Source organism: Orbilia oligospora, assembly GCF_000225545.1.
Source record: "Orbilia oligospora ATCC 24927 unplaced genomic scaffold scaffold00188, whole genome shotgun sequence".
Lineage (NCBI taxonomy): Eukaryota > Fungi > Ascomycota > Orbiliomycetes > Orbiliales > Orbiliaceae > Orbilia > Orbilia oligospora.
The window spans coordinates 1,160,105-1,188,092 of NW_011645745.1; the positions used below are offsets into that span (position 1 = coordinate 1,160,105).

At 45.4% G+C, this 27,988-nt stretch overlaps 7 protein-coding genes across 7 annotated transcripts; 2 read left to right on the forward strand and 5 right to left on the reverse strand.

The window, feature by feature from the left end:
* Nucleotides 1-77: 77 nt before the first annotated feature.
* Nucleotides 78-7,064, forward strand: AOL_s00188g341 (uncharacterized protein; the record flags this gene model as incomplete). Its single annotated transcript, XM_011128589.1, has 8 exons — nucleotides 78-178; nucleotides 306-786; nucleotides 864-926; nucleotides 1,025-1,252; nucleotides 1,324-1,489; nucleotides 1,565-6,400; nucleotides 6,498-6,875; nucleotides 6,934-7,064. The coding sequence occupies 8 exons, from the start codon at nucleotides 78-80 to the stop codon at nucleotides 7,062-7,064; spliced, it is 6,384 nt and encodes a 2,127-aa protein (XP_011126891.1).
* A 2,759-nt stretch (nucleotides 7,065-9,823) lies between these two features.
* AOL_s00188g342 (uncharacterized protein) lies at nucleotides 9,824-11,841 on the forward strand (the record flags this gene model as incomplete). The annotated part of the gene is made up of 6 exons (XM_011128590.1): nucleotides 9,824-10,036; nucleotides 10,250-10,354; nucleotides 10,619-10,898; nucleotides 10,987-11,080; nucleotides 11,143-11,216; nucleotides 11,321-11,841. The coding sequence occupies 6 exons, from the start codon at nucleotides 9,824-9,826 to the stop codon at nucleotides 11,839-11,841; spliced, it is 1,287 nt and encodes a 428-aa protein (XP_011126892.1).
* A 524-nt stretch (nucleotides 11,842-12,365) lies between these two features.
* AOL_s00188g343 (uncharacterized protein) lies at nucleotides 12,366-14,447 on the reverse strand (the record flags this gene model as incomplete). Its single annotated transcript, XM_011128591.1, has 3 exons — nucleotides 12,366-13,818; nucleotides 13,884-14,051; nucleotides 14,110-14,447. The coding sequence occupies 3 exons, from the start codon at nucleotides 14,445-14,447 to the stop codon at nucleotides 12,366-12,368; spliced, it is 1,959 nt and encodes a 652-aa protein (XP_011126893.1).
* A 3,033-nt stretch (nucleotides 14,448-17,480) lies between these two features.
* AOL_s00188g344 (uncharacterized protein) lies at nucleotides 17,481-18,716 on the reverse strand (the record flags this gene model as incomplete). The annotated part of the gene is made up of 3 exons (XM_011128592.1): nucleotides 17,481-17,537; nucleotides 17,564-18,270; nucleotides 18,335-18,716. 3 exons carry the CDS (start codon nucleotides 18,714-18,716, stop codon nucleotides 17,481-17,483), a joined length of 1,146 nt encoding a protein of 381 aa, XP_011126894.1.
* Nucleotides 18,717-19,593: 877 nt separating this feature from the next.
* Nucleotides 19,594-21,879, reverse strand: AOL_s00188g345 (uncharacterized protein; the record flags this gene model as incomplete). Its single annotated transcript, XM_011128593.1, has 5 exons — nucleotides 19,594-20,043; nucleotides 20,092-20,765; nucleotides 20,830-21,267; nucleotides 21,325-21,608; nucleotides 21,692-21,879. 5 exons carry the CDS (start codon nucleotides 21,877-21,879, stop codon nucleotides 19,594-19,596), a joined length of 2,034 nt encoding a protein of 677 aa, XP_011126895.1.
* An 818-nt stretch (nucleotides 21,880-22,697) lies between these two features.
* AOL_s00188g346 (uncharacterized protein) lies at nucleotides 22,698-24,025 on the reverse strand (the record flags this gene model as incomplete). The annotated part of the gene is made up of 4 exons (XM_011128594.1): nucleotides 22,698-23,464; nucleotides 23,627-23,807; nucleotides 23,880-23,968; nucleotides 24,022-24,025. 4 exons carry the CDS (start codon nucleotides 24,023-24,025, stop codon nucleotides 22,698-22,700), a joined length of 1,041 nt encoding a protein of 346 aa, XP_011126896.1.
* Nucleotides 24,026-26,006: 1,981 nt separating this feature from the next.
* AOL_s00188g347 (uncharacterized protein) lies at nucleotides 26,007-27,530 on the reverse strand (the record flags this gene model as incomplete). The annotated part of the gene is made up of 3 exons (XM_011128595.1): nucleotides 26,007-26,729; nucleotides 26,787-26,981; nucleotides 27,042-27,530. The coding sequence occupies 3 exons, from the start codon at nucleotides 27,528-27,530 to the stop codon at nucleotides 26,007-26,009; spliced, it is 1,407 nt and encodes a 468-aa protein (XP_011126897.1).
* Between the last annotated feature and the right edge of the window lie 458 nt (nucleotides 27,531-27,988).

The following is a 27,988-nucleotide window of genomic DNA, read 5'->3' on the forward strand; positions in this document are numbered from 1 at the left end:
CCAGAGACTCCTCACTTCGTGACGTCTGGGACTGGGACCAAGCTAGGCCAGAGCTTTGATTCAGAACTATTCGAAATATGGATAACAATAACAGCGAAAACGACCGTCCTGAAGACGATGATAGTCGTTATCGTTTCAAGCTGTTAAGCCTTGGAGCCCATGATAATGGAGCATATATGTAAGTTACAAACACGAGCATCATATGAACGAATTCTAGCACTGTGATCTATTATGTTAGAAGGCAGGCGACAGCAATTGACAAGCTTGAATGGCTTACGCTATATGGATTTATTTCCGTGAACTAGAATTTGTTTAATCGGCTTCGAAAATACCGACTTCTGTGCAATAGAATCTTCAAATCCGAGCAGCCCCGAAACTGAAAATCTGTCGAATATCCTACCGCATCTTATCCCAGAAGCCTTAGTATTCGAGTCGCCCTCGTTTGAAACGCGTGAATCAGCCCCCCAAAAAAACTCGAAGTTAAACTCGCAGCAAGAAAACCAAGATTTCCTTTCTACCGGATATAACAAAACTCACGGTGAAACCCAGCAGCAAGATGTTGCGTTGAAAAGGAGGGAAGCCGAAACAACAAGGCCACAAAAAAACGAGGGACACCCGAGGCCACAAGGCAGCGCTGAAAGTCGAATACGCCTCCAGTCTAACTCGATTGAGATCGAGGCCGTAAATCTTCTAGAGAGTTTACGTATTCAATTTTGTCGTCCCGTGCAGCCATGGAAAAAGCTTGTACTCGCGGGGTATGGTATATGGGGAATCATTCTGAAAAGAGTACGTATGCGTACCTCACATGTCATATCATGTTGCCCAAGTCTCTATACTGACATGTATGGCATATTTCAATCAAGGCAATTTTACTAGCCAATCAAAACCCCCTTTATTACCGAATTGCTCTACAAACATCGACTTTGGTACGATTACTACCTGACAAATAGTCATTTACCCAAACTTGAGATTCTCACCCACTGTTATAACTTCTTTCTAATATGACATCGAATTGAGCATACAGATATTCTTTGCAACACCCCACCAAGTTCCTGAAGTCGAGGTATGGGAAAATATTCTGCTTTCTATTATTCAGAATTGCAACTTCAAGACAGACGAACGTATATCAAATGTGCTCTCAGGGTTATCGACGGCGGCTACAAAAATATACTCCAAGTTTTACGATATCCTTCAAAAATACATGTTGATCAACGTGATCGAAGGGAAGGGCGTAAATGGAAACGAGCTTCCGGTATGTATGAAAATGGTACCGAGAATTATCTATTAGTCATAAATTCGATTCTGAGCATGGGATCTATATAGCTGGTTGGCGAACTCGGTTCTTTTGGCGGTGAAACAGAATCCCATCATGTGGAGTGGAGAAAGGAGCAGAGCTTAACCACTATTCTGCGGTTCAACAAGCACTCTCTGGTTGATCTTGACTTCCTCAGAAAGGTATTTTTACTGCAAGGCCCCAGAATCATGGACGGTATGTAAGCTGCTTTTGAAATGGTATAAAGGTGCAATAAATACAATTTAATTACAAGCTGACAAAGCATAACAGATACACTTAACGGCATCAAGACGACATTTTTACGAGATGAAAGTAGTTATGATCTTTATTTGCAATTTCTTCGAATTCTTTCACCGTCCCGTTGCTTGATATGGGAGCCTGAATCGTTTTTGGCCCAAGAGATCGACTTAAGCGATATATATTCTGAAGATTTCACCACGCTAGAGATGTATGATTGGAGGGGAGATGATTCCAGCAGCGAGATCCAAATTATCGGCCCTCCGAACTACGGAAAATCGCATCTGCTCAAATATGCTTGCCAACAAGTTAAAAGACGTACAGCTAGAGTCCTAGTTCAGTACATCCTCGAGCCGAACAGAGATATTTATGCGAGCAACTACGGAATGCTAGTAGCTCTCTTACATCAAGTGATTTCTCAACGACCAGATTTGTTCTTTAGCATCGAGAAGATAGTGGAGGAGTATTTCTTATGGGATACTTGGACAGAGACAAATCTATGGGAATTGCTGTCCATCTTAATTACAAATTGCCCTTCTAGATTATCATTCGCTGTCGCCGTGGACTTTAAGCAGTTTAGAGAAGGGGGCAGTGTGATGTCAGCTTGGCTCAACCGTTTGGGGACCTTTTTCGATCAACATTCCACAAACTTCCTCTATATTTTTTCGAGCGAGGATATAATTAAGACCGAAAACCTTACGAGCTCTTCATCAAGAGTCGTTCTGAATCTCGGCTCTGAAGTCGTATCCGAGCGTCACGACCGGTTTGCAGAACTGGCTCTCGAGCAGGCTATCAAACATAGCCCACGGTTGAAACTTCTTGAAGACAGAAAACATCTTGAGATTCGCCTCGCCTTAAGGACAAAACTCTGCGCACTAGATCTTTGGGTCGCTGCCCCTGATTTCTACGCGCAAATTCTTTCTTTATATACGCCACGTATTTTGACACCAAGTACCATAATCGATAGTATCAGCATGGGCCCATCATCTATAGCTGATCTCCGGAGACATCAAGTGCAAAAAATCAAAGAATGCGGAGAGTTTGTAGCCGACTGGTGTAGCCTAGGCATATCTTGGGTCTTGAAAGCGGTTCGACCATTTAGGCTTGAGGAGCTTTCAGTAGCACTGGCAATTGATCTCACAGATAATTCACTCGAGGATCTCGATAGGAGGATTTCTCGAGATTTGTCATCGGATCTTACCGAGTATGCTGGCTTCTTTCTGAAAGTTGAAAATGACCAGATACATACTGTTTGTGGTAAGTATCAATTGGAGAAAATCTTAGAGGAGGCGGACCCTGAGCATTCTCTGAAACGTATAAACCATACACAACTAACTAAGTTGTGTCTCCACTACCTGCGGATGGTCCTTTCACGGCCAGAGGCTGGTAAAGAGTGGGAACACTGCTTAATGCACTTATCTTCGCCCTGGCAGCATCCAACTTCTGCAGTCTTCGCCCCCCACCCCCGAAGTATGGAGTTTCTCGATTATGCTGTTAGGAACTGGGTAGAGCACTATCGCCAAGCCAACCTCCTAGAAGCTACTAATGGTATTCACACAGAGGTGATTGAGTTTCTCAACGATTCTCTGGTAAGAGATAGATGGCTTCAAGCTTACCACAGTGCTGACTCGGGGCGGAGGTCAGCATCTTATACCGCGACGCTACCATTTGAAGTCGAAGTGACGAATCTTCCGAAAGTTATAGGAATAGGGAGTGCTCTCGAAGTTGCGGAGTACTTCGGATTTACATCGCTTGTCGATAAACTAAGCAAGGATGTCGTCGAGACTTCAAACTTGGCCTACAACATCCGGATTCAGAACGGCTACCGTGTCCGGACCCAAATCTTTAAAAATATTTCATCAGAAGAGTTTATCAGAGCTCTTATCTGCAACGGTAAAATATCGCAGTTCAAAGATTTTATAGAAACTAAGCAACCTATGGAAGCGAAGCTGCTAGTTCTTGCTATCCACCTAGCTGTACAGTCTGGGCGACTGGACCTACTTGACCTATTGCCACGTGCAGAGTGCAGCAGTAAAATTATCAGCGAATCGGAAAGCTACGTTACTATACCTGAGCGGAACATTCTCCTTGCAGCAATCATTAGTGGGAGCTCTAGCATAGTAGAGTACATTTTGAAATATAAAAATGTGCGAGATTATGTTACTTTACTTGGCCTACGGGATTGGGAACTAGATCCCCTTCTATGTCTAGAACTGGACAATATTCCAGTTTTGGCTCATATCAAAGAGATACTAGGGCGAAATAGTCCTCCATCCCCGAACGCAGCGCTCAAGCCAGTCCACAAACCCGCCCTCCGACGCTTCTACTTCATTGAAAAGTTTCTAGGGGCGAAACCCAGCCCAATTGATAGCGAGCAAGGCTCATGGACACCTTTACATTTCGCCGTGGGGTCTGAGAGCTTTGAAGTCGTCCAATTCGTTCTCAGGGCTAGATCACGAGGAAATGAAACTGTGGAGTTTATCAACCGGAAAACAAAAACGGGTTGGACAGCTCTTCATATAGCAGCTGCCCTTGGGGACGCTAATGTTGTAGAAGAGCTTCTCAGGTCTGGAGCAAATGCTAATATTGATACCTACATACAAAATACCAGAAAAGAAACACCAGCCGAGGTCGCGGTGAAACATGGTCACCTCCAGGTCCTCAAGCATCTATTGCCACGGGCTGATGAAGACCGTATCTCACTACTTCAGATTGCAGCGAAAGCTGGACAGTTGCTTATCGTTGACCACCTCCTGGATTGGCAGGGTGACCAATCTAATCCAGATACCCAAAATTTATACAAAGCTGCACTGATAGAAGCAGCGAAATGCGGGTATTCGGAGATTGTACGAGTACTTCTGTCTACGAAAGTAGAACCTAATGGTGAAGCTGGCGAGAGACGCACAGCACTGCATTACGCCGCTCAAGAAGACCACCCCGAGGTTGTTAAGATATTGATAGCTCATGGTGCAAACGTTAACTCTCCTGACCCCACGAGAAACACCCCCTTACATTTAGCAACGGTGCATGACGGGTGCGATGTTGCTAGAGTCCTGGTTGAAAATAAAGCTGACGTGAATGCTGAAAATCGGTCGAAGTTTTCACCACTGCATCTTGCGATCAATCGGCCTGAAATAGTCACTCTTCTTTTAAACAACGGCGCAGATGTTAATGCCAAAGATTCTCGAGGTAGATCACCACTGATTGTGGCTTGCATGGCGGAAACACCGAAACTCAAGGTTGTCAAATTGCTTCTTGAGGCTGGGGCGGACACCGCAACCGCCGATCTCATGGGCAATACTGCAGTCTACCATGCGATTAAAAACGACCATTTTGATATAGTTCGCCTAATCTGTGAGAATTATCGCTACGCAGAAGAGTTCCAGCAAACTCTAGTCCAAAATTCGAGGTGGGCGGTAGAACTTTCTCGGACCCCCATGCTTGAGTATTTTCTCGAGCGCGCGTTTAGGCTGAAAATTGACGTCGCAAATCTACGGGGACCGGTTGGAGAAACCTTGATGCATGTACTCGTGGCATCTCCGGAATTTTCACGTCTCTTCCCTGAATGGGAACCAAAACTTCAGTGGTCACGAATAGTTAACGAAGTCGACAACGACGGATGCACAGCGCTATATGACAGTGCATGTTATACTAAATTAGACACTGCTAGGACTTTGCTAAATATTGGAGCGGATATTAACCTGGGGAATGAGAATGGCTGGACACCGTTACATGCAGCTTATGACTCTGCGGAATTCTCTGAACTACTGATTTCAGATGGTGCTGATATAAATGCTTTGAACTCCAGCCACCACACTCCTTTGATGCTAGCTTGTATAAACGGCTACCTGGCGACTGTCGAAGCCTTGTTAAAGCATCGTCCCAAGCTTGAGCTAGAAGACCTTTTAGGATATACTGCGCTACACCTTTCGGCCTCCGGCGGGCGATATGATATAACAAAACTTCTTTTAGAGGACGGTGGAGGATCTGTTGCGAACATTAGTATAAGAGATAAAACAGGAAATACGCCACTGCACCTCGCTATCAAACAGGGCCATCCAAGTGTTGCAGAACTGCTTATAAAAAAAGGTTCTGACATAGGAGCAAAGACTGATCTTGATGAAACATGTTTAGACTTGGCAATGCAACCAGCTGTGAATCCTAATGGTGAATTATTAAGGATCTTACTGGCGAGGGATAAGACCGATAACCCTCCTCTTTGGTCGGGGGAGGATTTGGGACGGCTCATCGCAAAACACTTCGATGGCGGGCTAGATCAAAGGATTTTTCCTATTTTGGAGGCTGAACCGGGTCTACTTACTAGTGGAGTTTTGGACCCTCTACTACTCGGGCTCATGCATTCGTGGCAGGAATTTGAAGACACCCAAGAGACTATCGCGCTCGAATTACTGGACAAAGGATTTGACCCATTCAAAACCCGAGTCGGCTCTAAACTCTCAGTATTCCAGTCAGCCTTTATCTTAAGGGAGAAGCCACGGCAAAAGTTCATCGATGCCTGTATGGCTAAGTTACCACAAAATATTGAGGACTGTGGTAGCGGTTTTAGAGAGCTGAGAACAGCCATCGAGTATCGCGACCGAATCCTCTGGCGACAATTCCTACCCCTTTTAGACTCTGCATCAAAAATACGTGACGAGGATGGTTGGACGCTCGATCATTTTATTTACCAGTCTCAAGTACTGGATTCACAACCTTTAGTAAAGTCCGATCGAATCCCGGAATCTTTCACAATAAGCCCTAAATCGTTGACACTACCGGATATTTGGCGGAGATGGAATCGGCGTAGAGATCTTGATGTCGGCAATAGATTCGATATAAGCGACAACGGCCTTGTTGTTACATTTACAGGTAACTTTCCATATTCCTCATTACAGATACACACCAGTTGAAACATCTCTAGCCCTTGTCAAGTTACTAATTTTATCTTTTATTATCTTGATGCAAGACGGAAACCGCCGTGACGAGTATGACAATCCCACATATTTCGCCTGCAGCCTTCGATCAGACCACCCATTCCCGCCACGAGACACTGAGAAGAGTTACTTCGAGATCGAGATCCAAGGTATCGAGGCAGAAGGTGGCTCCACAGAATTAAGTACGGTCCTTATAGGACTCTGTGGAGAATTATCATTCTTGGCAAATGCTGGACCTGGTTGGAATATATGGACATTGGGATATCATGGAGACGACGGGGGTATGTTCGAAGAACATGGCAACAGGTATCGCTATGAGGGAACGAAGTTTGGAATAGGGAACACAGTTGGGTGTGGAGTAGACTATGAACTTGGCGACTACTATTTCACACTTGACGGGAAGATTGAAGGTGACTAGTGCCATCGAGCTTATGATGAAAGAGGAGATGCTAAAATTTGATACACCAGCGCGATTCAAGGGTGATAATCAGTTTTTGATTTCGCGGAAGTTGTACCCAGTGGTAGGCCATTGGGGTCGCGCGTGTAAAGTTCTTGTTAACTTCGGCCAAAAGCCATTTAAATGGACAGGTGAGATCTGAGTGCTAATCCAGTTTAATTATTTTGGGTGTACGGTTCGCTAATGCCTAGTGACGGGGCACAGGTTTGGAAAAGAGGCAACTAGAGCGGCGTCCGACTTTTGCAAAATCGGCAAAATAACAGAGATTATAAGCGAATGTTAGATGGCATGAATCAATATCTTTTTCGCGGGTCTCCACGCATCTAACAACGGAATCAGTTGATTTTCTAAACATTTTGTTTTATAAAATGGCAGTAAGTAAATTGAAGTTAGGTATTAAACTAGTATAAGTATAAATAGTATAAATGTGGACAGCAGACATATATCCAACCTGAGCACGTCTGGGGCTTTCTTCGGCCATAGTCAATCCGAGGCCTAGAAAGATTCATTGGGGATGGACTCACACCGCACCTACCTGCTCTCAACACCCATCGTAAGCCTACGCAAGGTCCGGTCTACAATCAATCGTATCATAACGGCATCTCTTAGGTCTTTTTCAGCGAAGTTTATTCATAAGCCACAATGGCAGCAAGTCAAGTCGGTATTTCGGGAATTTCTCGAAGCAAAGATTTTCAAGGGTCGCAAAAAGCCTCCAGTTTGAATCATTGTTCAAATTCCGGGATGCTCGAAAATAAAGTTGGGGATAGCAGTTGAGAGGTTGAGAATCTCTGAATTTCGGTTCTCTCATAGGCCGTTTAAACTTCCCTGACTCAAGCGAAACATGTAATCACTGACTTAAGATTGATTCATTCCGCTGCCATTTTATTACATAAGTCTTGATAGTTGATTATGCAGGAGGTTTGCTGGATCTATTTAAACTTAACAACAGTACATCATATCGCTAAGGGAGGAATCCTAGCATATGGATAAGGCTCCATGGTGGGCTGAGGATTGGGACAGCTCGAGCTTTGAATGGCATGTTCCGTCCCAGGAGAATGGCTGCCTGTTGGCGAATCAGGTGTGTTATATAATGACTTAACTAATACCCGCCGCGAGACAAACGAGAAGTTCCATGCGATCTAGAAGTATATATTTATAACAGGTTTACATACATAAAACATCCAGAGAAATTCGATAGAAGTAATTTCGAAAAAGAGGTTGTCAAATTCCGGAGGTCATTGCCTGTTCTGTCGAAGGTGTAAGTTGTGGCTTGCAGAGAATGTCTTATGTTTATGGCCCCGAAAACCTGGCCGTTGGCGTTACAGATTAAAGGGTACCGAAAGCCCTCTGAACTAATCGAATCCTTGGGAAAGATCTCATACCTTGTTGTATTTTTCTTTTGGGAAGTGGGACCGTCCGAACATGTGAAAGTCGCCCGCAGGGAACCCCTGTTTCAGGTCGATGCAGCTCGACGGATCGATTCGAATTGCCTCTTTACGTACCTTCAGCTCAGCTCTTCTGAAGCTTCGCTGACTTCTGTCAGATTGTGTAGACTGACTCGGCGGCAGTTGCATCGTGGCGATGTGGGATCTCTGACATAATTTTGTAGGATATGTGCTAAACTACAAAGAATTGATGTTCCAGGGGAAGATAACATGTATATGATTGGCAAGACAAGGGAAAGGAGAGCGAGTCATTCGATAATAGCCTGTGTGCTCGGACAAATGGCCATGCAAGTTGAGACAATGCCATGGCTCATGGCCTAGTTGCAATTGGTAGAGCGTACTTCGTATCAAACTCAAACGTATTGGGATTAAATACACATAGCTGGACTATCATTTCACCGGCATAATTTTTCCGAATGACGCCAAACTTGAAAAGTGTATCTAGTGTAACTGTACTATCTCTGAAGGAAGTTTAACGGTTGAATTCGTAATCAAAATGTCACTGCGCTAAAGAAACGAAATCCAACAAAGTTTCTAAAGAAGGTTTTCTAGAAAGTCTTCGCCCACGGACGTCTGAGGTATTTATAACGACGACCAAGATCTGGGCCCTATCCAGCCCCTTATCCATCAACCGCATGGACATTCGCTGAAGATGTCTTAGTAGTTGATATATTGAGCCGGCCTCGTGGCAATCCCTTCATTATCCTCGGGTGAAGGGTAAATTTGATAGGCCTTAGGGTTAACGGGTTACGGACAACACAGTTTTTCCGCTTTTTGGTACACAGACCCTTCTTGCGTCTGGTCCGGCCAGGACAAGTGCCACATTCGGCCCACGATCTTTCCACGCGACCCACTTACCTGGAGCTTGGGCCTCTTCAATAACTATTGTGACACTTTCGGTTGACGAATTACTCCCATCTTTATGGCTAGCCGCTCGGAGAGTCCGGTCTAACCTGTTATCAAAAAAGACATTTGAATATGAACTATTGTTCAAACACCACGAGGCAACCAGCATTCATGCATTTCGGCAGGCCTTCTATAGCTCTTGGAACCATGCATTCAAATTTCAAGACCTCGCATGCAAATATGCATGAGGCAGGGGAGTTTCCAGTCTCCCCGCACTTTATGGATGGATCCACATCGTCGTACGACGATGGTCCTTAGCATCTGGGACTCCTTTTTCATCATTGCAGCCTCAAGTTTTTCCTGAACGACCCTGTCCATATAATCCCCATCCATTCCCCGCCTACCCCAGGCGTTGGAACTTTTGGGACCTTTTCGCTGCTAAAGTTTCCCGATCAAAAACCTGGGGAAAGAAAAAGGAGGATAGTCCGAAGGGTTTCTTTTTTATTCTCTTTCTCACCTGATCAACAAACGAACCTGCGACGGTAGAACTTTTCGAACAGCCTTGCGTCTGCAGTTTTTCTGCAGCCAGGCACCTAACCAGAGTTTCAAGATGTCCGACAGAGGAACCCGGCCACCGCCAGAGGTTCTTGCGTCATGGCCTGCACCGAACTATGTTAATCCGGAAAATCAGACAGCGCAGCTTATGGCTATCGAAATCACATTATGTACAGTTACTACTATTGTCATGATGCTCAGACTGTATAGCAGAGGTGTTCTCACAAAAAGCATCGGATCGGATGACTGGTTGATGACTGGAGCCTTGGTAAGTTGAAATCTTCCTTCTTTTCCAAATTTCTAGCATGTGGAAGTATTTGTGGTATTTTCGTTCCGAGCGCGTTGTCAAGAATTGGACGACGCCGAATTTCCACATGGCCAGGAAGATGCCGACGCATATCATAAGACATTTAGACGTCGACCGACGTTGGAAAAATATCCACTTTCATAAGATCGATGTGCTAATGAATATCCTGTAAAGTTCTTTGCAATAGGCCTTACAACAGCGAACTGTCTAGCTCCGCAGTGGGGCTGGGGAGTCCATTTGTACGACTTCAGGGCGGAATGGCTTGTTCCCGCTCGAAAAGTAAGTTTAACCAGTTTTTTAACCTCGGCTACACCACCTTCCCCTTCCACATTAGACAGACTCTTGGTTCTATATCGACTCCAAACTATTGGTCTCCACACCCCCAGAATCCGCCCCGCGTTTTTCCTTTCCCCAGATGATGTTTTTGTTTTCATATGGAGCCGAGAGAAGATTGCAGTGCCGTGCGCTGCCCTGCACCTGCATGAGAAAAAAATTTCAAGAAAAGGGTTAAACTAACCGAGGCATCATTGTTTATTACTTTAGCTTGCCGTTGCGACCGAGTCATTATTCGTGCCGTGCGTCGGTTTGGCAAAACTCTCAATCTTGGTATTTTACCATCGGGTGTTCTCGTCCAAGTCTTTTAGATGGTTCGTATATGCAGGTATTGCATATGTGATCGCTTACTCCATTGCTTCGATCATAACGATCTTTTTGCAAGCGATCCCGCTACGTGCGTATTGGGATAAGTCTATCCATGGGAAGTTCATCGATGGGCAACTAGCGTTTATGGTCTTTGGGGTGCTTAATTGCTTAAGTGATCTTTGTAAGTCCATCTTCCCACCTTCCTCTTGTTCTTTTTATCTACTACTCGCTTTTGGATTGGAACTGCCTGCTTACGATAGAGCGTTTAGATGTCTTCTTCCTTCCTATTAGAGAAGTCTGGGGGATCCAGCTCCCTAAGAAACAGAGACTTGGACTTATCTTCGTCTTCGCTTTGGGTTCCATGTATGTTATTACCCCAAATAAGCTCGTCCCTTTAGTAATGTTTGCTAACAAAGAGCTTATAGAGTATGCATCGCTGGTATTATCAGAATATACTACATATGGGTCGTTTTCTCCCCCACTAACTGGGACTTCACGTGTATGTCAAGCCCACCGCGTACCGTCTCTCGCTTTTTTTATATATATTATATATATATATATATTTTTAAAAAAAAAACTTACTAAATACATTCATTCTTTCAGACCAAGGTGGCCCACTGTACATCGTAACAGCAATTGAAGGCGACCTAGGAATCCTCTGCGCCTCCCTCCCAGCCCTAAAACCTCTTCTTCACCGCTACGCCCCTGGCCTCCTTAGCTCCGGTCACGGACGTTCTAGACCCTCAGGTGCTTCGCCAAGCTATCGTCTTTCCTCATACGATGCCGACCGACGGCGAGATACGCGAAGAATTACAGGCGTAGGGATGCCCGGTCTCGCTAGCTATAAACTAACCAGCAGCGTGACGAGCCCCACGATGTTGAATAATGATAGTGAGGAGAATATTCTGCCGTTACAGGGGCAAACAACAACGGGATGGGAATCTGCGAATGGATCAAACGATGGGAGTACTGGTGCTACCAGTGGTGGTAATGGTGGTGTAGCTAATGGGATCGGGAAGAAAGTCGAGATCGAAGTTACGGTGGAGAATATTCCGTACTCGAAAGAAGAGGATTTAGAAAAGGGACCGGGGCCAATGAGTCCTACGGGTCATAGAAGGATATGAAACTATTGTCCTTCTGTTCAATGCATTCTCTTGCTCTTCTTTTCTTTTGTTCTTTTGGTTATGGGCTTCCGGGCTTGGTTGGACCTTGGTTTTGTATATTTTTCTTTGGCATGGGTATCAGCGACCGGACGGCATTTTTTTCACGGTATACCTAGGCTATAGGTAATTTAATTTTAATTTACGAAGGATCAAATATAACACTCAAGGCTCATAAGGTGTAGAAAGCGATCTAGATTGCTTCGTAGGCCTTAAAGTCTTGTGTATACATGTATTCAGTAACTAGACCCTGAGGCCGGCACCGAGGCCCAGGGTTACAAAGGAAAAATCCAACAATGATCAAATGATGTCAACGCCAAAAACTCCAATAATGATATTACTACATAAAAGCTACTCAATAATAATGTATATACAAAACAGTCTAGCTCTATATATCAGAACTGACACATCTAACTTTTACCCTCATTTCCCATCTATTCGTACATTAGCCTTCATACCACCCTATAACATTAACGCTGATTGAATAATTATTGGCTCTTCTCGTTCACATGCGTAATCTCTGCTGTCGTGTGTTCAATCACATCATGATCAGCTGGAGAACCTGCCGTTCTAAGGAAGTAAGCTTCAATATGCTCGTTCCAAACGATCGGGCAACCTTCATCAGCATGGCCTTCTCTAACTCTGCTTCGACCCTCCTCCCACTCAGCACGCATCTCTGCGATCCTCATCTTGTAGTCCTTAGCGGGATTGTACTGCTTTCCAATACCCATCCATCGCTCCCAAACGCTGAGATGGTTGCTGTGGACGGCGACACCGCAATATTCGTCACCACGTCCTTGACGGATGTACCTCCATCTTCTCTCCTGCTCGGCGAGATCAAGACCGGTGGTATCGGGGAGCCAGAGCCAGGTCATGATGGCACCGCCAAGACCAAACCATGGGACGACGTAGAATTTGGTTTGAGTATCAATGTAGCTGTACAAGATGGCGGCGGCGACAGCACCGAGCTTACCGATAGCGGCACCGAAACCGTGTGCAGATGCACGAACAGAGGCTGGGTAGACCTCAGCGGCAACAAGGAAAGTGACGGAGTTTGGACCGAATTGGTTGAAGAATGAGGAAAGGAAGTACATTGCCTGGAAACCGTAGATGTGTTCTCGAGATGTGAAGTACTTGAATGCGAAAGCTGGGATGATGAAGAGAATGAAGTCGAACATGAAACCGACGATTTGCATACGTTTTCTTCCGTAGAGCTTGTTATCGATGAGGAGGGAGGCCATATAGTAGCCGACCATTGAAACGCTGACGTTGACAAGATTCCACTTCCAGCCGGTCATGACGGAATGGTCATTCGGGGTGATGACTTTGATGAATTCGGACTGGAAGAGCTTGTTACCGTAGAAGAAAACGTCATTTGCGAACCATGTACCGGCGGTAGCCACCATTCTACCACCGAAGTGGGTGAAGGTGAGCTTGAGGGATTCAAGATCATACCCCGTGACCTTTGACTTCTTCTTCTGAGCGTCAAGTTCCTGATTTGTATTCTTCAAGAACATTCTGTGCCAGACGAGTGCGGCAGTACCAATAGCAGGAATGGCGAAACTGACTCTGAAGGCAATTTGAACAGCCTTTTCAGAGTATGGAGGATGCCCGGTCCCATTGGCGATATATAGGACTACCATCAAGACGACGACATTCCAGAATTGACCCCATCCCTGCATCAGGAAGGCAGAAGTGACGGAACGACCACGATGTAAACGATCTTCTTTTGTGGAGACGACGCCAGTACCTGTTCGGCTTTCCATGCTCATGGTAGCTGTCATGGGATATTCTCCACCAACACCGATACCGTAGATGAATAGACACCAAGCGTAGCAGATAACCCAACCGTTTAGAGATGTTCCCCAGGAAGCGGTGAGAAGTACCAAACCCAAGAACATGACAACTGCATCCTGTACTAAACCAAATTTTCGGCCAACCCTGTTGTTTGAAATTAGTAAGTTGCCTCAGGAATGAGATTTGATATTGAAGAGGAATTCGCTTACCAGTCACCCTGGATTCCGACCAATATCTGACCGACCATGATACCGGCAACCTCGAGGTATTCAATCGAGTTCACCCATCTTGCGTCGCAAACTTGGTGGGTATCCCAGCACTCTTTCCAGACCGCCTTAAATAGCGGCTTGATGTTTCCGATAGAGAAAAGAACGTATCTAGATAATTCCGTTAGCAAACTACCTTGGCCAATTCTGGCAAGAATTTGCAACTTACCCCTCCAATCCCAAACCAGCACCAGGAAGAACGGCATTTTTGAAATAGGCAATCAAAGGATATAGTGGATTCTTCTTTGTACCCTGCCAGATCTCCCCCAATTCCTTCTTACCCTCAACGAAGAGGTCGTAGTTGAGAACGAATTTTACTCTCTTAGCTAGCGGCAGGTCCGCCCAATATGTGCCGTCGATATCGTAGCTATCGTCGGGAAGGAGAATGGGGTCGAAGAGAGCTCTTTCTGGAAGACTATCCGTACTCGAGCTATCGACGGAATATGCGGCAGCCTCATTGGCCGCTTTTAACGCCGGAGAATCGGATGGTGATGTATTCGAACTCATGATTCAAATCTGTTTGTTCGTTTGGTTGGTTACTTCGAATTCGTGAAGAAACTCCAAATGACCGAATTATATATAAGGCTATAAATAGAGCGATCAACTTTAGATCTCCGAGAGAATGGACGAGGATCTGAGCGACACCGGCGGACACCGTTTGGAAAGTCGCTGAAATGACAGAAAATTAGGTGAAAGTCAGACGATAAGGTGTACGTGTAAAAAGGGTCCGTTCAATTGAAAAGTCTAAGACCGTTCTGGATAAAAGCCGTATAGAACAGGGTCTACGGGGCGGATAGTAGGTAATTGGCGTAACTATACGTCTAGAACCCTAAGGCTGGCGGACGGAGGAGGATAGCTAGCTGAGCAGTCGAGAGGAGAAATCAAAACCGTCCGCTAGCTCCCTTATATATTGAATATAAATCCGGCGTGACTATCTTGAAGGCCAAAAAATTAATATACCCCCCCCTCCCACTGAACCCAACCACCATTCCGAACTGCCCCTCGTGCCATTGTTTTCTGCTCGGAAAATGAGAGGGAAAAAAAATAAAATAAAAAAAATCCAGGCAATTGATCTGGTGTCGCGTGAGCTCTATTGGCCTCATCCCAGGAAACATCGCTAATATGCAAGGCAGTATAAGTTGACGTCTGGTTGTGGCAGCCGAATGCACGTTATTTTCGGCGAACTCAGGACAACGGTGCAGGTCGCAAGCTAGATAAGCGACCAATATCGAAGAAGAGTTCAAACACGTTGATGAATGGGCCCTTCTGATTGGTTATTTTAACTTCATCGGAAACTTGCTCTTTCCCACGATTATGGTTAGGACGGTGAGGGGTCGTTGACTTGCATGCGAATTGCAGCCCGATTTCGCCTCAACACATATAATCTTTTGCCTTGTTTCGGGATGCCGACTTTCCCAGGCGGGTATAGCTTTGGAAACAAATGGGCCGGCTAAGACAAGCAATCTTGGATGGTTCCTAAGAAATCTTGTGGGCGACGAGAAGCTTTTGCCAAAAGATGATAAGGTTCTTGGTGAAATCTTCTAGGGCAGACCCTCGACAGCTGCGCTGCATCGGCAAGGGTTTCCGTGGACTCTTTTGCTATAGCATGCTACCGTAGCCTTCGAAATTTGCAAAGGTCATTCCAACCGCCTGTAACTACCTAGAAGGTCTAAGAATTGCGTTCTGCCTATGATCTAGAAGGCCAAAAGGAAGCTGGTAGTGGGTGGATCACGGCACGCATTGATCTACTATCCGCCTATTTGATCAGAGACATGACAGACAGACGTCTAGACTTGTGCTTGCATGCATGCGTCAGCGTCGAATGTGGGCCTGAAACTTTCTTCATTTCACTTATACGGAGTAAAGTATAGTCTACCATAATCTTGGTTGACATAGCTTCGGCATCATACGATGTAACAAAATGCACCAGGATGCATCTCAATGCCTCTCGGTGATACCCCCCAAAACCGTCCCTGGATAAATGATGCGCTTGATCTGCTTTGAGGCTAGCAATTCATGAATCCGAATCTTCCCGCCGCATACACATGCAGCCTCCGCGGCCGGCATAGTCGTCTTTTTTTGGTATTTTATTTCGCTTTTTCTTCGTCCCTTGTTTTTCATTCTTGAAAAAAAAAAATTACGATATCGATAACAATAGAAGGCCTCCGAGACAAAAAAAAACATTTTCCCTCCGGGCGAGCGGGTTCGACGTTGGGTATTCATCTGATTCTGGAAGGTGTCAGTGTTAAAACTCCTTAAGCTTTCCCTTACCCAGGCTCGGAAGCTGGCTTGGCATGATGTCCAAGAACAGCAGGATATGGGGTTTCCGGCTTGGTATATGCATAAATACACATTCCCCTGCCCTGCAGATGCCAACTCGAGCAATTGCTCACACGACACTCGACACAGTCCAGATGATTGGCTGTTTCCTGCCACCGGCCTTTCGCAGGTTTTCGTAGCGCTGGAAAATTGGGGGAAATTGAAAAACGGGGAAAGGAGAAAAATCATCAACAACACAGTGGGGGTTGAAAATACCACACGGCTTTCGTATGACAAACAGACTTCAATTCAATTGCAACTAACATGAAGGACTTAACGGGAGAGGGCTAAGCTAACGATGTCTGGCGTGACAAAACCGATTGAGTAAAGGACCCACCGATAAAACTACCGAGGAGAGCTCGACCGTGATGGTCTGAAGAGCACACCTCTTTGTGTTCTTCGATTCCCGTCCTCCACTTCAATGGCGTCCAACATTTTGTAACCGGTTAGATAGCTCCGATAGCCTCCCATTTCATACGTAATGGCCTGGGTTTACGCGAGCTGAGAAAACCACACGGACCAAGCGCCGCGCCTACCTTGGCGTCATGGCGAAGATCCCGGGTTCCTCTCCTCTCCTCTTTTTCTTTAAAAAATATCAGGAATTCAAGGTCGAGCTCGGGCGTTTCCCTCGCTACAGTTTGTGGAGAAGTTTGGTATTACATAGTAGAGGCTAGAGAAAAGCTCAAATTAGACGGGAGTTGAAGAAATTATTACGTATACTGTTGTATCCAACCAATTTATTCGATAACTTGTTTACTATACTCCGCAATTTGGCCTCTCGCTGCATTAAACGTTGCTGAGTTCCTCTTCGCTTATCAAAACAAAAAAAATCGAGGCGGGGTTGTTCTAAACGTGCACACACGACCACTTTCTCTTCCTATGCTCGTTCACAATCTAATCTAGACTATCGGAAAACGCTTGATCCCGCCTCCGGGATTTCGGCGGGCACCCGTCATGAAAGAGAATGCCAGCCCCTTGCTCCAACTTTATTTTCAAGCCCTCTATTCTACATTAGCTGTCTTTGGCAGATAGGATCCCGGTTCCCTTTTTTAGGCTGTAGAACTTAATCCTCATATCGAATGGTCTATTTCACAAGATATTCCCTTCTTCGATGTCTCATGAAGCCCTTGGTTTCCCCTCAAAATGCACCCTCCCAAGTCTGGTGCTACCATATCGAATCCCTCAATATCGCACCTTAACAACCCTCTAGCTTGGATATAATTAATCGGCCTTCTGCGAAAATCTCTGCACCCCTTCCCTCTCTCCCGTATATCCGCCCTAAATCTGATATTCAAATGTGTTACATTTTTCAAGGAACACTCTCTAAACCCTCTCAGCCATTTGTTCGACAAAATACCGTCATAGCTAACAACCCTAGCGCTATCGGGTGGGGCAACGAAGAATGAGGGGTGAAAGAATTTGCCTTGGATCGTTAATGTATGGAGTTTTGGTAAATTGCTAATCGTGGTTCGAAGATTTTTCAATGGCGGCGAAAGTTTGAAGTCTACATACTTTCTCCCGTTGTCGCGCAATGAACGGATTGTTAGAGATTTGAGGTTGATGGCTTGGGACAGTAAGTTATTTAAAATCTCTGCTAGCCGTTTATTATATTGACTCGTGTCGATTTGAAAATTAGACGAACGCGATCCGTCCAATAAGCCAGATTGATCTGGTGTAGGACGAGGCCATAGTTCTTCATCGTCTAGATCGTCTATATCGTCTCCAGGATCTGTGTGGTCGCTATCGCTGTCCTCCAATCCACCTAGTCCGCCAAACAAGACCTGTTGGCGCTCATCGTTGTCGCTGCCTTTGTACTGCCAGTCCATTTCAAGGTCCAATGAGGCTATTTTCTCGATATCGAGGACTTTGGTATGCAGTGCGGGCTCAAGAAAGATCGGATTCGCTATAACAGCCATCGAGAATTCATCTGGTTGTTTCCGTTGAGAGTATTCTCGAAGTCGGCGGAGGAAGCCGAATAGCTCTTCCTCTTCAGAGGGGGTATACCATGATACTATCCCGAAAATATAGCTTCTAAGTAAACTAAAATCGTTCAAGATAATACCTAGGTAACTCACGATTATACCGTAACTCCAAATACTTCAAATTCAGCCTCCCACTCGCAAGCAGCTCCCCCAGGATATGGATCAACCCACTCTTCGCAAACCCATTCGTGCAAGTCAATGAGTACCGATGCAGTAGGATCGACCTAACATGCTGTATACCGGTGTTATCGATACCTCGGGTTTTAATAGTTCTTACGAGCTTATGGCAGATAAGACCCTTGTCGGAGATATGAGACTTTGAATAGAGGCGGAGAGTCGACCAAAGGGTTTGGTAACAAACAGGATAGAAGAGTTTGCAAGTTAGCGAGAAGGAGAATATATCTGGTGGACTGAGATATTGAATGATTTCGAATGAGAGCTCGCGAATTGAACCAATTGTCAAGAGGGAGGCCATTTTGACGCGTGTCGGGATGGTTGATGAGGAAGAAGAGAGGTCATGGCGAAGGAGTGGCTGTTTGATGACAGCTGGCAGATATAAAAAAGTTGTCCAGGAATATACGCATGGCAAAATGTAGAGTCTACGCCGGCCCGAGACGGCGGGATATATTCCAGGCCAAATCGCTAGGCAGTGATGAGTCGACAGCGGCCAATGATGTATTCCGCATACTGGATAATTTCAACCTTGTTCCAGTCAACTGCAGCTTATCATGCGCGCTAGAAAAAAAAATATATAATAAAATCGATGCATAAGAGAAAATCTTATCACATTTTTAAAAGATTTTTCCTCCGCCTGTGTAAAGTGATTGAGGGGATCGTAGGTGATGGACAGCTGGCGCGGGGCAAGGTGTATGTTCCATCGAGATGGGGTCCCTGGAGTGTTATAGAGGGGTGTTCAAGGTATTTTTTCTTTCTTTTGAGGTGCCAGCGAAACCTGCCTTGCATGAAGACCCTTGATTGCCCCCACATACCGTTTTTCGATTGGTGAGTTTGACGAAAGATATGAGAGGCCAAGGATGGCCAATGCTCCGCCTCCTGGTGTGGTATTTTGGACTGCAACTCAAGGTCGAAGATATAAAAATTTGGATGGAGGATGACTGATATTTGGAATAGTCAGGCAACAGTGGGTTGAAGGTCAAGCAAATATGAGGAGAAGCATGATAAAATACACGGTTGGGGCGTAGGAAACTGATTAGGAACACGCTTTTTATTTCCAACACGGCTGGTGTGGAGGTAAAAGATAAACCGTCAATGGAAATACAAACATAACGAAGGCGACGCCTGCAAAATACATGTGATAGAATTACAAACAAAAAGAATCGTGTATTATTGATTTACAGAGCAGTTTTGGTAACTCCTCCGTCCAAAGTTAGCCGCTTCCTTACCTGCATCCTGATCAACCTAGTACCAAGCCGAACAACCTTCTCGTTATTTTGACGATAATCAACAGTCATAAGACGAGGGCAGTAGACGAGAGCTTGTCCAGCATTGAGATTCATGATCATTTCAAAAGCGCTGGCTGCCTGTCTACTAGTTTCAATATCTTCGGCCGTGTCTCCATTTTCACTAGTATTATGGAAACCGACGTGTTTGCGAAGAGTGTTGAACCAACGAGGGCTATCGAAACGATGCATGACGATGAAAGAGGCGAGTTCGAGTAGTTCAGGGTGAACGTGGGGATCCTGGGTACTGATTACCGTCCGGAGACCGAGATGGCGCTGGAGGCGAATGTTTTGGATAACAGACTTGGCGAATTGTTGGGAGGAAGCGGTTTGAGACATGAACTATTAAGAGTATTAGTAAAACCCCGGTAGGAGATAAGAGTATGTTACCTTGTGGGCTTCGTCTAGAGCGACGATTTTACCAGTGGTGCTAGGGCTAGAGCAGAAGAGATCGAGGCAGATGGAAAAGAGAACGCAGGCTGTTTCGGAGTCAACAAATGGGCAGGTAAGATCGACGATAGTGATGGATCCCTCAGAGGCGTCAAAAGGGTTTGGATTTCCTTCGGCACCCAAGAAAGACTCCAAAAGCTCCAGTCTAAGGTCGAGGAGAGACCATTGAGTTGTAGAGAATGGTTCGGTGGAAAGCAGAGCCTTGAACTTTTCGTAGTTGAAGCCACCTTCTGCCGCCATATCCCTCAAGATGCGAGTGACAACTGCCAAATAGAGTGACGTGTTATCCTCTTGGACGGACATCAGGTGCAACATTGTTTTTGCAGTCAACTGGCTAGCCTTCAGAAGTAGAGGGTAAACGGTAACCCCAGGAATCTTTCCATAAACGCGTTTCATGTTTTCAAGGTTGGATCGGGACACTAGGACAGTAACCTTTCTCGCACGGGCCAGGTAGGACCCATTTGGAGCGGTTGAGTTAACGGCTGGAGCGGCTAGGTAGGCAACTTCGCATGGTTTTCCAGCGTCAAGGGGCGTGAATGGAGAAAAGTAGAAGACAACGCCTGCGAGAGGACGATGGAGGACCCCAATTGCCGGGTTCTGGATAAGACAATTCTCTAAAGACCATATTTCAGCAGAGGCTTCTCGATTCAACTACCAAGGCCGAGAAGTTCTTCATACCCATAATAACAGAAAGGGAGTGGGATTTCCCGGATCCTTGTAATCCACAGATGAATGTGGTGAATGGAGCATTGGTATTGAGAAATACCATGTCATCTTCAAGCTCTTCTTGATATGGAAAACCAGGTCCTGGTGAGCTTCCCCTATAGCTGTGAAGCTTGGCGAAGATTGCAAACTGGATACTGCCAGGGGGCGCGTTGTCAACAGTAGGATTGACGCGGATAACATCTGAGGTAAAGAGTGGGGCCGAAGAGATAACGGGCTCATTGGATGCCTGGGCGTTCGCGTCGCTATCTGTAGCCCAGTCAAACATTGTTGCAGCGTTGTTATTGCTAAGGATATCTTTCCATTGTCCATGGAACATATGAGTCGGTGCCTGAGAAACAGGCTGGCCGGTGGCGGCGACGGAATCCAGAGGGATAGCCCTAGCATGGTAGACTATGCTGCAAGTCAGGACAGATCACTGTTCGAAGGGAACGAGTGGGCGGAACTTACCAGCTGGTCTGAACGTGTGTGTCTTCCCCTTGCCAAACTGTTTACCGCGATCGCGATCCCGATCGTGACCGCCAGCAGTTGAGTTCTGCGTAAAAGCAGGTTGACCTTGATTATGTAGATTTCCTGGCGGTGGAGATTTAACGTTTCGGGCTTGTCCCTTTGCACCTTTCGGGGCAACAGGGATACTTGACTGGTGACCAATACGATGCCAGGATTGCCAGTTTGGAAAAGCCTTTGCTACAATAGGATCGCTTGGAGTGGGCGGAATTCGAAAGGTCGCCTTTCTATCATAGAAGTTAGTCTAACGCGGCCCTTATAAGAACCCCTGGGGTAACTAGATCGTATCTAGAGTCTTTCTGAAGCTTACACAACGAGATCCTCTCGGATTCTCTCTTCGATGATCGCAAATGGGATTGATTTTAGCGGATCAGGCAGCCTAGTACTCTTAACCTTGTTGACCATGTCTTTGATTTTAGGTTGTTTACCATCTGGAACTTTTTGGTAGAAGGAATCGTACAGCCAGCACTCAAGATAATTGTTGATTGAGAGAGGCATCTTGATGTTAGATGATAGATCTGTAGTGATTAGAGGGAGCCTTGATGGTAAAGGGATTAGTGACGACAAGAAAAGAAGTTGGTGTTCTCGGAATACCGATACGACTGTTGGAACGTCTGGGAGGTAGCTTGAAAGGTGAAGGTGGAGGTGAAAGTGAAGGTGAAGGTGAAGGTGAAGGTGGAGTTATGGTGTTGAGAGAGAGCAGAAGGTATAATTTGGAGGGGGCTAGACCACACAGAACTACCGTTATAGTTAGTCTCGTGTCCCACCTTATAGCCATAAGAGCCCAACTTAGCTCAGCAGAAGTTGCTTCAAGTCTTATAACCAGGCTCATTCTGACTCTCAGGCAAGGTCCTACCACCAGTCGCTTTCAGACTGCTTTCAACTCCGGTCTTTTGAATAGTCAATGTACTTATATTAATGCTCAGCGGAGTATACGTATCCAGCCTTGAAGGAAGCTCAGCAAGTATCAAATATCCACTAGACTGTGGAATTTAGGTAAGTATATAAGGTCAGTCCTAGAATGCAGTTTAGTTCTTGACGACTGTATAATGCTGCGATGTGAATACGCTACTAATACGTTAGTATAGATACTAGTACAAGATCTGGTCCACCCTGTCACGAAGCCGATAGATTAACAGGTTGAGCCTCGCCCTGCGAGTGGAAGTGAATATGATAATTAATAGTTGAATCGAAATTACAAGGTTATATATACAAATAAGTAAACGCCGCTGGTAAGGGCCGACTAGTAGTGACAAGACCCCAGTTGTATAGACGTAAGTCCGTTAGACGCGATAGCAATATGGGGTATCATTTTGTTACCAGTTTTCTGAAATCCTCTGGCTACTTCCAGAGCTCTCTAGATCCTTTTCCATAAGGTTTATCGGAAGAGGCGGGTTTGAGCCCTGGTGTAACTCGCTACTTGCGCGTTCTAGCACGGGACTACAATTTGTAGCCTGTCTCTTCTCATCGTCCAGCTGTAACTGTCTCTCCAAGTCATAGAAATCAACGATCGACGAAATCGACATCGTATAGCCAGGGGAGTTCGGACTATTTGATTGGCACTCAGTGTCGTGGCTTTGTCTGTTATACGCGGCAACAGGTGATATTTTAGGTAAAATGTGGGTTGGTTTGCATAAATGAGGTTTTTCGATCTCTTCTTGGCCCAGAAGCGATTCAACCCTTTTCGGCGCTCTTTCAAGATTGTGATTTTGTGTTTGGTCGAATATTGTAGCATCTGATTGTGGCCTTGAGCTGGCATCTATCGTTCCTGCTTCGCTATCTGTGTCTTGATTCTTCCCCCTGTTATAGCTCATCCGACCCTTCCACCTTCTGATGTCGCATCCTCTCGCTAAAACCTCTAGTGCAGGGGCGCATGCTACACAGACACATAATGTCTGTTCAAATATCGCAACTATCCAAATTGTAGTTGCAGAGGTGGTAACATAGCGAAAAACTATGACTGTAGCAGCGAAGGCGATGCAAAGAAATCCAAGAGCAAATGTGATACCGACTCCAATCCTTTGTGGTGTTGGGAGTACGAGAACTCTAATAGCGGAAACCGGTAGGATGTATACCATAATGTCTGTCAGAAAGTGAAAGAAATATGTGACTATCGAACTGGCAGTGGAAGAGCAATTTCCGTTCGGATTCCTGTAGTAGTAGTGAGCGATGAGTGGCCTTACTCGATCTCAAGCAACGAAATTTCGAAGGGGATGGACATACCAGTTCCTCGATATGGGCATACAGAGTAGTAAATCGAGTAGTATACTGGCAACGAAGCCGAGGACCACTGTGGCGACGGTTATCCATAGACACACCCGTGTCCTCTTCATTGTTTCCGGGATATGCCTGGTATAGAAGCAAAGTATGGCTGTTTTGGCGGCATACATGCAGAAATGGTACGTTGTGTTCTTCACAAAGAATATCTGATCGCGACGTGAGTTTTGGTTAAGGGAAATTGCTAGACAAGATGTTGCATTATAGTCCTCATCTCTTACCTTTGATGCTGTAGTGCCTACTATTCCTCCATCAACTTCAACCGCCACGACACCCAATTCCTCGTTGAAGAACCCCAAGTCGTGTAAAACTGTATCTAGGCTGACTTGGTTCAAGAAACATACCCAAGCGACTACCACGAACCCATCTTCGAAGAGCGTTATATAGGCATAGCGATTCCGATGATAAAGGCGAAGAATAACCAAGAAAATTGTTCCGACCACCATAGCCCATTCGAATGCCTATGCATAATCGCGTTAGCGCCTCAGCCCTCCTATATTCTATAGTATAGGACTAAGATAAACCAATACAAGTGTATCAAGAAAGCGAGACATTGGTCGGGGAATTGTGGTGGGTTAACAGGGTTGAAAGCTGAATATTGAATGCGTTTTGATCGAATTTCTCCTAATGCTGCTTTGCTGGGTTAACTGGCTTCTTTCGATTGCAACTCTTCCTCTTACAACATCTTCTCCCGACCCCTCACCCTCCTTCGATGGGTTGTAAAATTGCCTTGAAGAGAAACCCGAGTGAAGATTTCAAGTACGTAGTCGGAGCCAACCAAGGTCGTGGGGAGAATAAAAGAGAGGAAAGAGTCGAGCCCGACTCGAGGGCAAGACATGCATTTGTAAGAGAGGGACGCAACTCGGCTCGTTCGCTCTTCGGATCCAGACTTGAAAATGCGGGCGGTCGTGTGTAGGTTGATTGAGTTACAAACTTCAACGAAGGGGAGAAGCTGGGTTAGAGCAAACACCCGAGCATACCATCTAACTGACGGCTCTCCACCTGCAAGGAAACCATCCTGCATGCAAGGCACACGTTATCAGCCCCTCCTTCCGATCTTTCGACTTTCTGGCCCGAAAAGCTTCCAAAGAATCGAATCTCGTAAATGTTGTTTGCCCTGTGTTGTTTGCACGAGCAGGGATCCTTGTTGGAATGTGGAGCCAACGTCGAATAGAACTTCGAGAAAGTGCGCCACCAGATGGAACCTTACCTGCAGCTTCCTTGCCCAAAGGGGGAAGGCTGGCGGGAAAATCAGGGCACGTTTCTACTTCTCGAATGTGAGGGGTTATCAATCAAGGAGGTCGATTGTATGACCCACTCCTCGATCAATTTTCCGATGGACAGAACAGGTTGTAGAATTGTGTGCTCGCTAGTAACTTTTCCACTTGTCATCCCATTTTTCTTCGGGAATATGATTCACATCGCCGGGGAGCTTAAATGGCCTCTCCGGGGTTATTACGCACAGACGGGCTCCGGGATTTTATAGCTTGATGTCGCGAACAATTGGTCCCTAACGGTCTTGCCCCAGAATCCTTTGACATATCGGCAAACTACGACACATATGCATATGCGTCAGCATTTTATTGCAAACTACAGATGGGGACTCGCACTCCCGTCAATGGTTCAACGGATCTGGAATCTTATACATGTAAAATAGAAAATTACTTGCCAGAAAACCTACAACTAATGTTCTGTTAGGTTGGGATATCTCAGCTGATAGCTCCGGTACCTGGATTCGAGCCCACACATCAGGCTCAAGCTGGGCTAGCTTGTATGTCTGTTGCCAGGCAAAACCCCACGAGACTGTGTGTTGTTTCAGTATCAAATTTTGTATTCAATTGTGTTGTATTTGTGGTATATCAAGACGCTACCCTGTCGGCGTTCGAGGTCGACTCTGTGTGGTAATAAGTACAATGTGTTCATGATTGTGGAGGTAAAATTCTATTTATACAAGAGGGGTCCTTCGGACCACCGTAAACCCTCCTGAAAGGAACTGATTTATTCTTATTTATAAAATATTTTCATTAATCAATGAATAAGTACTTACTAACTAATTGAATGACTAACTGACTAAATATGCTGTGTTGAGATTGTTGTAAAATAATAAATTAGTCATGTGACGTTTTAAATTTCGTCCGGTAAGTAAAAGAGAAAGTAAAACCCTCCTTTCAGTCGGGCATTTCCATTTGCGGAACAGCGCGGTTGATTTTTGGATACCAAGCGTCGAAACTGCCAACACGGTCGTTTTATTATTAAAATTTCAATAAATTCTCAATAAATTGTTCAAATCGGAAAGGGCTTTTGTATGATTAGGATCATGAACTGTCGGTTTTAGAAGATGTTTCTCTTTATTTCTTTACAGAACCACTCTTGGAAGCGGTAGCTTGACACAATTCCCTGTGCTCTTTGTAATGAGCGACCTGACATGTCCGCCCACAATACCTAACAGCTTTGCATCTTCCACACAACATCAATTGTACAGCGACTTTTGCACAATTAGCGCATCGCACCGGTGCCGAAAAGCCACTGTCAACCTTGTTCCTGCTCTCCAATGCCGCTAACAGATCCTCCGCTCTCTTTCTCGCCGATCTCAACACCCGTTGTTCACCCAGACTAACATGCGCCGCCGACCATGCATTTGTACCTGGAGGATAGAAGCCCTCAGCGAGTTGTTCATCTAGCTTTTCCATTTGAGTCCCAAAATTGTGCAAAAGTTCACAGAACGATTCTATCAGAGCCTGCAGGACTTTCTCTTCGTTAGAATTGCTGAGTATCTTGTCTGTGGCATCAATTTGCTGGAGCGCTATGATGGCGAGATCAGATTCATCCGCCCGCTGTATGCGAAGATATTGGAGGACGCTTTTCGGTAGCGGATCATTGAGAGAGAGAGAGATGGTAGAGACCGAATCAAGTCCAGCTGATACCCAAAGCTTTTGCTTTAGCTCAAAAAATGGTGCCTCAGGTTGGGTCATCAGAACGAGATCATAGCTGTCATTAGGATTATTCGGTACAACAAAGCCATAGAGTCGTAGAAGCCGGTTGTTCGGAATAGACCCATAATTAATAAAAACCTAAAAAAATTTCTATGTTAACCTAAGACGGTACCAATGGGAATAAGACTAACTAACCTGATCTCCTGGCTCATAGTCCTTCCCAGCAAGGATAGAGAGATCTCCAGATGAGGTGTCGTAAACATGGCACTTCTTAACGTCGGACGAGTGGTTCAACATATCCGCAAATGGTGCTAGCAGTCTAATTGACTTTCCGTCAGGCTGTACAAAATCCATCGCACGACTCCACACGGTGCAAAGAGCCCACTTGTACTAAAAAAAAAAGGTTATGTGTTAACAGTTAACCATTAATGACGCACGGATACCACCTACATCTTCGATGGTGAATTTTCCAAGTGAAAAGATATCTAAATACTGTCCAAATAATCGTTCAACTAAAGTTCGGTAATCGTCTTGAATCTGTTGCTTCAGTTGTTTTGTAATAGTATACAGTGAGGACCCAGCGCAAACTTCCAATTCGTCATCTGTAAAGAAGATGCTTGAAGAGTAGCTGGTAGGTAAAGCCTCCACATGGCTTCGCAGGCCATTGTAGCCCGACTCGCGTGATCGTACAAAGAGAATATATATGGCCAAGGTGTCATCGACAGATAACGCTCCTTGCATAGATTGAAGTACTGGCCTAATAATGGAGTCAGCATATGCATGCTCGACTGTCCAGAGAATGCTAGATGGTATGGTGAGAATCCTTTCTCCTTCCTTGAAATGCCGTAGTGATCCTAGACCACGCCCGGTGGCTGGGAAGTCAGCAAGCTTCAAGTCGTCCAAGCCGACCGCTCCAGATTCTTTCAACCAGCTCTCCATAAAGTTAGATCAAAGAAAATGACCGTGAGGGACTATCGGGGAGAGAAATGCGGTTCGAAGTTCTTTCAGAGGACAATTTTGAGTCAGCGTCGCTTTGCTGATTAATCAGCCAAAAAACTTGCCTCCGAGTAAGGCTACCCCACCCGAAAGGCCAGCCGTTACGTAATCTAGGCTGCTCTTTTGATATCCATGAGAAAGTTAGTTTTTGATGATAAGTTTGTGAAAAGAATGGCGATTTCTGTGGACGCCAGGACCTGGATTCTCATACCATATTTACGGTGTAGTTCATAAATTGAGTGTGTCCTGTCGCGTGTTATCTATTTTACGTTTAGCCAGAATCCTGGGATGGCAGTATACCAGGGTCCTGGGACTTTTGCAAGAGGCGAGAAGTAGAGATTGTACATTGTAGCGGTGATGATACACAAAAGGGGTATTCCCATTAGTATGAAGAGAAAGTG